This window comes from Scyliorhinus torazame, chromosome 16 (assembly GCF_047496885.1).
Source record: "Scyliorhinus torazame isolate Kashiwa2021f chromosome 16, sScyTor2.1, whole genome shotgun sequence".
Taxonomy (NCBI): domain Eukaryota; kingdom Metazoa; phylum Chordata; class Chondrichthyes; order Carcharhiniformes; family Scyliorhinidae; genus Scyliorhinus; species Scyliorhinus torazame.
In genome coordinates, this window is record NC_092722.1 from 179814005 (window position 1) to 179826970 (window position 12966).

The 12966-nt window shown below is 44.6% G+C and overlaps 1 protein-coding gene across 1 annotated transcript in view; it reads right to left on the reverse strand.

Annotated features, from left to right (window-relative positions):
• Positions 1–272: 272 nt before the first annotated feature.
• LOC140393265 (VPS10 domain-containing receptor SorCS1-like) overlaps positions 273–12966 on the reverse strand; it is a 1354213-nt gene continuing 1341519 nt past the window's right edge. The window contains exon 27 of the mRNA XM_072479549.1: positions 273–7522. Coding sequence (XP_072335650.1) covers positions 7464–7522 — 59 coding nt within the window. The 3' untranslated portion in view covers positions 273–7463. The remainder of the gene's footprint in view (positions 7523–12966) is intronic.

A 12966-nucleotide genomic window follows, 5' to 3' on the forward strand; every position in this document is an offset into this window, starting at 1 on the left:
AGCTGGTCGGAGCGAAAAGACACCAACTTCCCATCTGTCGAGCTTCTCTTTGAACTTGGGTCCTGAATCTAGAGGAGCGCTGGGCCTCGTTCTGCCAGGTGGTCCCTCGCCTTGCTAATGTTTTAAATATAACCCTGATGACGTGGAAATGAGGAGCCCTGCACTCCTCAGACAGGCAGTGCAGTGTTTGTCACAGTCTTATATCCTTGGCACTGTGTATATATTGAATAAAATGCAACGTGACACAACAGCAAATATTCCACTTCAGAATGTCAGGTATTACAAAAAAAAATCTACGTTTAATTGAAATGCGATTCGTGCACAACAGACATTTTTTGTAGGGTTTTGGCCTGTTTAATAAATACAGTCATGGTTAAAGCAGCAAAACAACCAGGGAAAGCTTTGACAAATGCAAAACACTGTATCACAGCAGTAGGCACAGTACCACACTCTGATTATTGGCACGGGCTGGTGTCCAACACAAATCAATTAGAAAGTCCACCTATGCAGAGTCCATTTTTAAAAAAACCTGGTGACAGATTATTTGTCCCTACCGTTATAAAACAGGATTCAATGATCATATTAGCTCGATAACAAAAGGTAAGGGTCACTGACACTTGACCATACAACTGCAGCAGACAACCAGAGACAGCATTCAAATGCACAAAACACTCTTTAACAAAACAAGGTTGATCCTTGGTTTGGCCTCCATTTGGCAATTCGGAGCAAATGGGGAATTCAGGTTGGAATATTGAACACAAAAGGGATAACATCGGCATGGGGCAAACATTGGCAGGGAAGCAAATGATATAAGTGGGTTGGCAAGACAGCTAGATGCAAAACGGGGAAGGTCTGTTGGGCCTAATGCCGTTTGGCTGCACCAGGACAACTATAACATCCTGGTCTGTCATTTCTAAAGAGTGTGGGATTAAGGATTCAATGCATTGATTGGTGTTTAACTTAGAAACCATTGGGCTAACCTGTATGAGTTTCTATTTTGTTGCTCCACTCCAGCCTGACTGCTGATATTTTTTCTCGTGGGGGCTTGCACGCACGTTGCTGATGTGAACCTTTAACTTTTGAACCATTGGCAGGAGGGAGACCCACCAAAGCTCAGGTCGGTAGGCCTCGTTCAGGGAATTGCATGCTCCCAACAGCAGAGTATGGGCTAACTGATAGTATTTGGATCACCCCCACAATTACATCAAACATTTCTTTCAGCATTCTCTGAAGAAAAATGTCTTCTCTCAGATAATTCTGCTTCCCCTTTGCTTTCATTATGTTTCACTGCTTCCTAGCAATGTTCCAAAATACTGCAGCAACACCAATAAACTTCATTCGCGAGCAAGTGTGAGCTAAGGAGCTTGGGTTTTCAATGTCTTCATTTTCCTGTCTTTGCACTGTAATAATGTAATAATTGCTTATTGGCACAAGTAGGCTTCAATGAAGTTACTGTGAAAAGCCCCTAGTCGCCACATTCCGGCACCTGCTCGGGGAGGCCGGTACGGGAATTGAACCCGCGCTGCTGGCATTGTTCTGCATTACAAGCCAGCTGTTTAGCCCACTGTGCTAAACCAGTCCCTCTGTGTGGGAGCGCCTGTTCTTTTTGTGCGATCGATTCCCAGCGACGGCATGGCCAGCTCTGGTAACGTATTGCAGGGGGCAATTATTGCTCTGAAGTATTTGCTGTGTCACTGCGCCAGTCATTCAATTACCTGAGGGTTAAAGGGCTCCTGAAGCACTTGTGCCTTCTGACGTTTCCTGAATTGTCACCATAGTCTCTCTGCGTAGATTAGTTCCAACATCAGCATCACGCGAACCAGATTGAAATGTCTATTATACTGGGCCTCTTGAAGTGCCCATCAGTACAAATTAATTTTGTTATGCCAACCCAAGCCTCAGAATATTTAAATTTGACCAACATTGCCGTGAATTTTACAGATCCTTAAATGCAGGTTGACCACTAACAAGCTGATGTGTTTGTGTGTAAGTGCTGAATGTATCGAATTGTTGAAGCAGTGTGTGCACTTCCAAGCTACAATTACTGACGCCATATTAAAACGATGCACTTCAAATAACATTGCAAATTGACTGGATTTTGGTTTAATGTTGGTAGCGCATTCTCTAAAATAGAACGAGCTAGAACCTGATTTGTAAAAATTGCATTCTAGGCTACGGATGCCAGGAGATTTCAAAACTCAGAGGGATACATTTTTGTTTGGGATAAATTCAAGGAATGTAGAGCAAAGGTGGGAAAATCAAGTTGCGAGGCACATCAGCTTTGATCTAATAGAATGTTGGAGAGATTGAGGGGACTAAATGGTCTCTTTTTGTTGATTATGCTCCTACGCTCACCCTGCAGAGTGAATACATCCGTGAAATATGCAATTATGCATCCTCATTGACCCTGTCCTTGATTATTGAGCGATTGATTAGCTGTGTAAATTAGCAACAATGCCAACGTTCCTTTTCAATTTTATTGGCTACACTTATCTAGGTCCTTTTGACTTTTCAATTTCACTAACTCTGAATCATGTCAGTTGATCATATTTCCCCCATTTACAGCGAGTTGTGTTTGGAATTCATGTGTTAACTCAGACTGGAGTTGCCAATGGCCACTGAACTGTGAGAATTTCTGATCTGTTTCACACAGCATTGATCCATGCAGCCATAGAATCCCTACAGTGCAGAAGCCCATTCAGCCGATCGAGGTTGCACCGACCCTCTGAAAGAGCACCCTACCCAGACCCACGCCCCCATCCTATCTCCGTAACCTAACTTGTTCATCCCTGGATACTAAGGGGAAATTTTAACATTGGCCAATCCACCTATCGCGCACATCTTTGGACGGTGGGAGGAACCCGGAGCACTTGGACAAAACTCACATAGACACGGGGAGAACGTGCAAACTCCACACAGACACTCACCCAAGGACGGAATTGAACCTGGGTCCCTGGTGCTCTAAGGCAGCAGTGATAACTACTGTGCCACCATTGATGTTTGACGCAATCTTCTGTTAAAGGGCTTTCTATTTTATATCAAGCTGATACTTATTGGAATGCCACACACAGGTACTACATGAAATATCCTTCTGATGTGTGTGACTGATTCAGAGGCTTGTGGGGAAGCAAGTTGAAATGACTAACTCAACTGCCTGGTCATGGAGAAGAAGCTGCAACGCTATGGCCAGGACGCCTGGGAGGTCAACACAGCCACATTTTTTTAACCTTAATTTACCTTCTAAAAATGTGCAACAGGAAAACCCCAAGGGCTATTCAAAGGCAGTGGCCAATGCTGTGGCACTTCACTGCCACCTGAGCAGGAGGCGTCAAAGTGTTGCCCGCCCGCTGCCATCTGCAGAGTCCTTCCTCCACAACTTGGGAAGCCAGGTTTCCTGGCCAATTCCGCGAGTGCTACAACGACACTACCACTTCAAATAGATGGAGGGGCAAGGTGAATTTCTGACTGGCGGCTGGTGAACCCTTGCCGATTCTCGCATTCTTGTCGTGGCATGCGGGAAGCAAAACCAAGGAGAGCGCTCTTCTCTGTTCTGAGAGACTGCAGGAGTATGGGGAGAAAGGATCAGCTTACCTTCAATATTAGCAAAACAGTCAAGACAATGGCAAAAAATTCCTAATATTTTACAGCTGTCCTCAAATGCTTTGCACATTTCAAAGATATAAGTTACAGTAATACAAAATGTATGATTTATTCCATATCTGTGTGCAATTTCATTTTTTTAATAACAGGTTCAAATTCTTGTATAAAAGTACATATAATATAATTTTTTAACAGATTCAAAATGACTATAGATCAGCTGATTTAATTAGACATAGCGTGCAGGTTTTCTTTCGCTCTTTCTCTGTATAAACTATGCGCACAATCTCACTCATGTCCCGATTCAATAGATTCCACACTGTGTTTGGCCACAACTAGAGACTTACCATTTTGAAATTCATTTTTGAATATAACCAGGCTGCTTATCATTTGGCACAAGAGAGGTGGGTGCACGATGCTTCCAAGTAAGAGATTCCCCTCAATTTTTAAGACAAAACGTAATCTGATTTTGAATGAGGTGTTTACTTAGGTCAATTAGCACGGGTTTAGGTGAGGAAAGTTGGAGTCTGGTGCAATCTAGCTTTTTGAAGGAGGGCAAGTACATTGTCAGGAACTGAAATGATATTGTGCAAAGATGGAGGCAGTGTGAGGCACGATCTCACCCACACTGTTTGTGCTTGAAAAGGCAATTTAAAATATTCAGTCGCTCTCAGTTACAAAGAGACCCTGAAATCAGGGCATGCTTTGTGAGTGTGTCTTAACTTAGTGTGCACTAAGGCAGTCCTCATCCGTTTCTATAGATATTAATTCCTGGAGCAGGTCACTAGTTTGCCACCAGGGGCTTATAACATGAGGGACGCCACTCCACATCAGGCCTGGCTGACCACGAGCCTCTCCCGCTCTTACCACCAGCCATTGGTGCGCTGGGAGGGTTTTTTTTGCAGGTTGATACACATCCTGTTTGACCGTGTTATGAACACATCTTCCCTGGCCCTGAAGTGCTGGAATGGGACCCAAACTCGAAGCTTCTGGTTCAGGGACCCTATCCCCCATGCCACAAGACCTCCAATTGAAGGATAGAAATGGGCAAACATAATATTATCCTGCACAAATTGTAAGTGCCCACAATTTAATCTAAGATAGAAGGCTTCCTTGACTTATTTTTGTGAATTGAGAAACATCAAGGTCGGGTGGAAATATGTCTTTCCGTATATAAAACCCTTGATTGTCTGAAATGGCTTATAGGTTGAAGAGTTGGGTCAAGTTCTGCATTCCACACTATTCAATGGAGGATACACACTTTTTAAAAATAAATTTAGAGTACTCAATTTATTTTTTCCAATTAAGGGGCAATTTAGCATGGCCAATCAACCTACCCTGCACATCTTTGGGTTGTGGGGACGAAACCCATGCAAACACGGGGAGAATGTGCAAACTCCACTCAGACAGTGACCCAGAGTCGGGATCGAACCTGGGACCTCGGTGTTGTGATGCAGCAGTGCTAACTACTGCGCCATCGTGCTGCCCTTGGAGGCTACACACTTAAACCATTTCTCTTAAATGTTTACCTTTCTCTTTACAGATGCTGACTGACCTGCAACATATTTCTGAACATGTCTTATTTTCGGGGTACAACCTCGTGGACTGCCTAAAGCTAGATGTGAATTAAACCGGGTGATTCAATTTTGGCAATTAATACATTTTTATAAGCCGTTCTGAAATATCCACCTTCTTGAATTGCCTCCAGAACAATCTACAGTCATTTTGTCTCCTGGTTTTAAAAAAATGGTTATGAAAGATAAGGCTGAAGCAGCTCATCTCTCCTCACAAGCTGACATCAGAAACTGCCAATCATGGTGTCATATCTTCCATTGATAACCTACTTCTTATAATCACGTTGCCAATTAGTTTTCTTTGACAAGTTCAAGTTGCTTTGTTTTATATTGGCCTTAAAATTACACTTTGGGATAAGGTATGAGCCTTCATTGCAAGATCCAGATCTGCCTCTTAGTAATTCCCATTTCTAAATTAATACCTGTACCAAAAATATACATTTAAAGTTCAAACCTGTTGTGGAATGTGCGTGATTTTCTCCAACCTCAACACTGCCACTTATTGACCCAACCTTGGGTGCCATCCCAAACCAGAAGTTGTCAGTTATTCTTCATTGTGGGTTAAAATACTACTTCCAGGTCCTTGCTTCATATTAATGTTCAGTTAATGTGTTTGATTCCAAACTACCGAGTTTTTTCTGCAATTGAAATATTGATGTTGTGTTGGGATCTCTAGCCCCCCCAGCCTTGTGTTTCTCGGTGGCGTGTCATTCGTTGCCGCCACTTGTCAATGGAATTTCTCATTGTAACCACCCCACACCACCGCGAAACCCGTTGGTGGGAGTGTGCTGCCTGCGGGGAAAGTAAATTCCAACACCCGGAAAATTCCGGCCGATACTTTTGACTGGCACAGCGTAGTGAAACATGGTGAGTCAAATAGTTACCCCAGACTTTTATATACCTCTTTCCTCTTTGTTCTTATGAAATCTTGAGTCCAATTCTGTGAACTGATCTATAATGTAACCAATGCTTTTTAACAGTACAATATGCAACTGAAACAAGAAAACTAAGCACACCAGTGGTGTACAGTCGGTGCAGTTTCTTGTAAGCATGCAGCATATTACAGTACACTCTGATTAAAAGGTAATACTTCATCAAGATGTGTTGTCATTCAGGTGTGTTGGTGCCCTGTGTCCATATGGCCACCAGAGCCCGGGAACTGCTCGTAGGAAGGTAGGACTGTCATCTGGGGAGCCATTGATTTGGAAACATGTGCGAACTGGATCAGCGATTAGATGGAAAGTATCTGAGAGTTGGCCAAGCTTCTGCTGGTGATTGGAGCAGCCAGTACCTGGGTGAAATTGGTTTTGTCGGTAATTAAAGAAACCCACATTTGAAAGTTGGCGGCTTGCGCTGACAATTGAATCAGGCAGTATGTGCGAATGGGAGCAGTAATACTTTGAGGACTAAGCATTGTGAGTGCCTATTCCAAAGGAGATTAAAGCCAAGGTTTCCACCTTTCTTAATCACGACTCCTCAATTAACCTAGTCTTCCATTGTGCCTTTATCGTTATGTGGTGCCGTGCATTATGCCCTGGATCCTTCACAACGATTTAATTGTGGCAGTTGGGGTCGGGGGTGTTGAAACTGTATTGGCGACTGGAGAAATCAAAGAATTGTACACAGCATAGAAAGAGGCCATTCTGCCCATCATGTGCGAGATGTCTAAAAGAGCTATCCAATTAGTCCCACTGCCCCTTAATCTTTCCCTATAGCCCTGCACTTGATCTTCTTCAAGTAGATATCCCATTCCCTTTTGAAAGTTACAACTGAATCTGCTTCCTTCTCAGGCAGTGCATTCCAGGTCACACTGACTAAAAAGAGATTGATTCTTTTAGCCAATAGCCTTCAATCCCTGCTGACCAAACTCCCTGCAAGCAGTAACAATTTCCCCTTTAAGACTCTGCCAAAACTCTTCAGTATATGACTGGCTGAAGAAGCTGGAAATGCAATGTCAATAAAGTCCAAGGGGAAGTGAGAAGGTACCTTGTCCGATGCTATACCACTTTCAAGTAAGTGTGCTCTTTTGTGTAACTGTATTACCTCTTAGATTGAATGTACTGTATGTGTTTTCAGCATCGAGCCACCACATTCTTTTGTTTAATTTACAAGAAAATTGTTTTTTTTTTCTTTTTTTTGTTAAAGGAATAAAAAAGATTTTTTTCTTTTATCCAAATAGTTACAATAAGCAATCTGTGTCCTCACCATCCACATGCACAGTTTTAAAGCTAAAACCTTGTGTGTTGTAGGATAGAAAAGTCCAACTCCAATGTGGATTCAGCAGTCCCATTGTTAAACGTAGCTTGGAATCTCTTTTGTGCTCTCATTTTCAGTTACTGTTGGATTGTTTCCTGCAACATCAAAATGGGTTTTAAAGTCAAGATTAACGTACAGGTTACCGTTCATGATCTCAGCTTGCGCCTGAGCTTTCCGACGCACAAGGCGAGTGATGTTATGCCGGAGAATGGAAGATTTTCCAAATGTTTGAACCAATTATTGCGCTTGTCTGCATCCTCTCCCACACTGAGGGGTGGGATTTTCCGGCATCGCCGGTTGGTAGGGTCTTCCGGTCCCACCGACGGCGCCCACCTGTCACGGGTTCCCTGGCTTTGAAAGGTGTGAAAAATGGGAAACCCTATTGACAGTGGCGGCACTGGAGGTTGCCCCCAACGGCCAATGATGGGTCACCTCCAATGCTGCAAAACACGTCGCGGGAGGTGACGGGGTGGAACATCCTGTCCTAAGGCCCTTCTCTCAACATCCCGATCCTCCCTGACATCCACTGATACTCTCAATGCTTCTGATTTAAAATTCTCACTTTTTTTCCATTTAATCCCTCCCATGGTTCCACTCCCTCCTCCCCCTGCATTCTCATTCATTCCTGACCCATCCTCGGCATCTCTGGTTCCAGCTTCTATTGTATCTCCACACCCACACCCCCTCTCTCCGCCCCATTATTGGTGGTCATTACCTCGGTCCATACTCCCTGCATTCCTGCCCTAAACCCCCTCTTCTTGTAAAACTTTCCCAAAAAACTGATTGAGGCCAAAACTTTGGTGGCCAACATCTTACCATTTTTCTTTCCATTCATGTCCATTTCTTTCCTACGTTAAAGATCCTTTTGTAAATTGAATTCATATCACTATCATGTACACTCAAGACAGCTGTCGCATCCACTAGTTGTATAGTAAAGATCCCTTTGGTTCAGTTGACTGCAATCCCAAAACTGAGAAGCATACTCACACTACAACATGGTCACCTCAGCTATCTTTTTAACTCAGCTGAATGAGACTAGTAATATAACGGGTTGGATTCTCCAGCCTCCTAGCCACGTGTTCTTCGGCCGTGCGCTGTTTGCTGCCGTCCCTATTCTCTCTTCCCGCCACCTGCCAGTGGGATTTCCCATTGAAGGTACCCCACGCCGCCGGGAAACCTGCCACGGGAAAGGGGAATTGCAACGGCTGGAGAATTCCGGCCAATGTGTGCCGTAGTTTTGCCATGTTCTATGCCGTGCATTGAAAACTGATTAATTCATTAGATGTCGGAGTTTACCTTGAGACAAAGTAAGGAGACTTTATCCCCATTCCTGTAGACTGGATTCAAATCCAGTTCTGTAGGTGTTGAGCCACAACTTTGACTTTCACGTGGTCAGAAGTGGACACTACTTACTTTGTTTTCCATTTTGGTTCATCCAGTTACTCCAGTGCAGAGAGAGTGAGGCATAATTAGCCAGTAAACAGGCCTGGTGGCCCTCTCTACACCCCATGGCTCTGTTCCAAAGAGGCACAGGGGAGTCCTCCAGGAGTTCCGGCCAACATTAACTCTTCAACCACGCACCTCAAGTGTAATTGGTCCTTCACCTTGTTGCTGTGTGTGGGATCTTCCAGTGCATAAATTAGCTGCCATATTGTCCTCCATTACAACAGCACGTCACAAAGCTCTTAATTGTTTGGGAACCAGTTTGGGACATTCTGAGGTACGATATGATTGCAAGGACTTCCTTCCTTCACTTATTTGGGTAAATTATTAAGCGATCAACCGTATATGCCTGCAGATAATAAAATGTCTCCTGCAGGAGGTCGAAAGGCTGAGGCATTTAATCTGCACGAGGAAGAGTTGCTGATTTTTTTTTGTTGTTGTTGCTCTTTTTCAGTGTATAAATCATAATTGTGCCCAGAGGAAGTATAAAAGTTTATTGCAAAAGGCAGCTGCTGAGATTATTGACGGTTCAATTGAAAAAAAACCCTGGCACTTCATTTGTTTTGGCCAACGTTGAAATAGCTGTGCCACAAAAAGGCACTTAAACGAACATATGCGTCTGAGAGCAAGGGTTCCCCGCCAGTTACAGTTGCGAGACACTATTGTGCCATTAGGTTAAGAAGTCACGGGCTTTAATCTGGTCACAACATGCACTGAGGCAGAAATCATTGATTTTTCAACGCCATTAATCATTTCATTATAAGGTGGTGTCGAAGGAACCACTTTCCCCTTTGGGGAATTGAAATTTCCGGAATTCGTTCGCCCAATTTACGGTTGCTTTTGACTTAAACGGATAGCAAAATGGTGTTTGATGATTTTATGCCAGAGGATACTGTGTTGCTATTACATTTGCAGAGTCACAGTCTAGTTAACGTGTTTCTCAAGGTTCTGCCAGTGAGAGGGGCCCAGACCACTTCCCCCCCCCCCCCCCCGAAGCTACCTGGGTTTGTGTCTGCTCTCCAATGTGATCTCCAATGTGGCCGAGACTCAGTCAGGGTGCAGCGGGAGGCTTCACTGGCGGCGTTTTGATAAATATTAATACGAGCAGAAGTTGAAATTGCAAGAAGAGTCAAAAGCGAAACAATTGGAGCGTTGAGTAGAGATAAATCTAGTGCAGGGGACGAGCCCTGGAGCGATTAGAAACTGTCTTGCTGTCTCACACTCGCTTAATATTTCGGAAGGGCTGGCAAAGCTTACTGAAGCATCAGGGGGCGAGAACAGTGTGACAGGTGAGAGGGAAAAATAGTAACCCAGAAAAAGAATGCGTCAATCAATCAATGCTCTTGCAGGTTGATGCCTCAGTAAGCTTGCTGTCCATATAAAATATTGAAGGAATATACCGGCACCGTTCGTGCACGACTTTTAAACAGTTCAAGAATCCTCTCCTGCACTGAAACCATCTTCTCCCCAGTTCCGCTCAATGATGTAGATTAATGTGAGGGAAGAAACTTGCATTTAGCTCTGATGCCTGTTCACATTCAAACCTTTTAACACTGATACAAGGCACCATGGCGTGGTTTTCTGTGTTAAGGGTTCTCTATAAATGCCAGTTCTTGTCGAATCTCTACAGAGGGACACCGAGGATTAGACGGGAACACTGGGCTCTGTTGGAAAAGTATTCTTACTTAAAAAATAAGTAAGAATATAGATCCCAAAAGCCCCATTAAACTCTTTCATGGGATTACAAGTGTTGCTAACAAGGCCAGCCGTTATTGCCCATCCTTAATTGCCCTTGAGCTAAGTGGCTTGCTGGGCCATTGCAGGGCACAGTTAAGAGTCAACCATATTTTCACCGCGCGGAGGTCCCAGGTTCGATCCCGGCCCTGGGTCACTGTCCGTGTGGAGTTTGCACGTTCTCCCCGTGATTGTGTGGGCTTCGGCCCCACAACCCAAAAGATGTGCAGGGTAGGTGGATTGGCCACGCTAAATTGCCCCCTAATTGGAAAAAATGAATTGGGTACTCTCAATTTATTTTTAAAAAAGAGTCAATCCTATTTCTGTGAGTCTGGAGTCACATGTAGGCCAGACCAGGTAAGGATGGCAGATTTCTGTCCCTAAATGAATCAGATGGGTTTTTACGACAATCGATGATAATTGTCAAAGCCACCATCACTGGGATCAGCTTTCAATAGAGATTTATTAATTGAATTTACATTCCACCAGCTGTCCTATCCTCACAACCCGTGTCCTCACAACCTGGATATCTGGATTGTTAGTCCACTGCCATCACCACTATGGCACATCTCTCCAGACAAGGTGCCGACGGGAAAGACTGCTCATAAATATCTGATATCTCTTTGCAAATGGCCTTGAAGAATCCAGTGGGGCCAATGAGATTGACTTGCCTTCGACCTTTTGCTCCTGCCATTTGGTAACGCCCCTAATTTCCATAGATTCATGACAGAGCGTTGAAGATTAAAGACTTACCGAGTGAGGAACCCATATTGTGCTCAATAGTGCTCGATCATTGCTCCATTTCACTTTCTGTTGTGTTGCCGACCGACGGTCAGTGACTTCATGTCAAACACTCGCTTGAGTGGTGGCACTCCAATCTTTCAATCCTACCTTTTTAACTGGGATCTAAAGTCAAGTATCGCTACTGGGCGATTACAAATAACATTCTTATTTAGGAGCATCATGTGTGTGCCTGTTATTTGAGATAATGTCCTAATTCCAAGGTCTTTGGAAAACAATGCAAGTAGCTGACTGCTGTCCCTGGTGCCTGACCAATCTGCAATTTGAAAACCGTTGATGTTTGATTAAAATCCATGGCAAGGAGGATGAGACTCATCTCAAACTCTGCTTGCTGCTGGTAATTATTCAGCCCTGCCTTTAGACTGGGACTGCAGTGAGGTGAATGAAAGGTGAAATTTGTTTTCCTACAGGTAAGTGGATACTTGTGCAATACCATGACGAAATGGTTTATTACTTTAAGATTCTCTCGCCACCCCGACTGTTTATGCTTGATAGTATATGGCTGCTCAATGGATGACTGGAAGTGTAGTAATTGCTGCTCAATTCTCGAGGGGTTTGGCAGATGTGAGAGTGAAGATTGAGTGCAGCACTTGCAAAGTTGGGCAGCACACGATGTGACGCCACATAGAAAAATCCACCAGCCATAACAGTGACAGGCAGCAATGGTCGCAGAAGATAAGAACACCGATCTCTTATTATCCTTGTGGAGCATCCTCACTTCAGAGTCAGGAGTACCATCATTTCAACTTGCAAACCTTCGACACGTTGGTTGTCTTTTGGCCTTGGGAAATTCACCCAGCCAGAGATTCTGGATTCAACCAGAATTTGTGTTTTGGGTCAGCTCTCAATGGTCACCATTTTTAAATGGCACCCCGATCCGCAACCCGCCCCCCCAACGGCCATGCAGGGCACCATCAGCCCACTCATGCGCATGCAAAGAATGACACCCTGGCAGTGCACAGGCCAGCTGGCAATGCTACCTGGACTCTCTGGCATTGCCAGGGTGCTAAGGTGGCACCAGAAGCCACCAGCCAGGCCACCACCCTGCCACGAGGGCATGCAGCTGGGGGCCTCTGGTCCCCTGGGAGACCCCCACGAGTGCCACTCCGTATAGTCTCCGTTTGTGGGAACCAGTGTTGATGGCGCTAGCCCGAGGTTTCTGAGGCAAAGAAGATGAATCCCATAACCTCAGGTACCTCAGGAATCTGCACATTAGAATGAGACTAACTGGTTTGCTCTAATATGCAGATTTGCGTTGGATCTCGCAAAGCGTTGTGAGCCGGGTAGATCCTGGGAGCGACGTCTCCTGGCTCACCGCGGGTGAGCTGCTTTTCTGGCACAACGTGGCCATTGGATCACGCCCACAATCTCTAAAGGACCACAACCTCTTGCGGGACAAAGCGAGGGTGGGCGGGAGGGATAATTAAGTAAATAAAGTCACCATTGTCCCAGATGACCATAGGCTGCTTTCCCCTTTGAGGGGGAGAGCTGACTGGTGGTGATTTAACCTGAGGGTCACCACACCTCAGGCGAGAGGCAAGGTTGAGAAGGCGTAAATAAC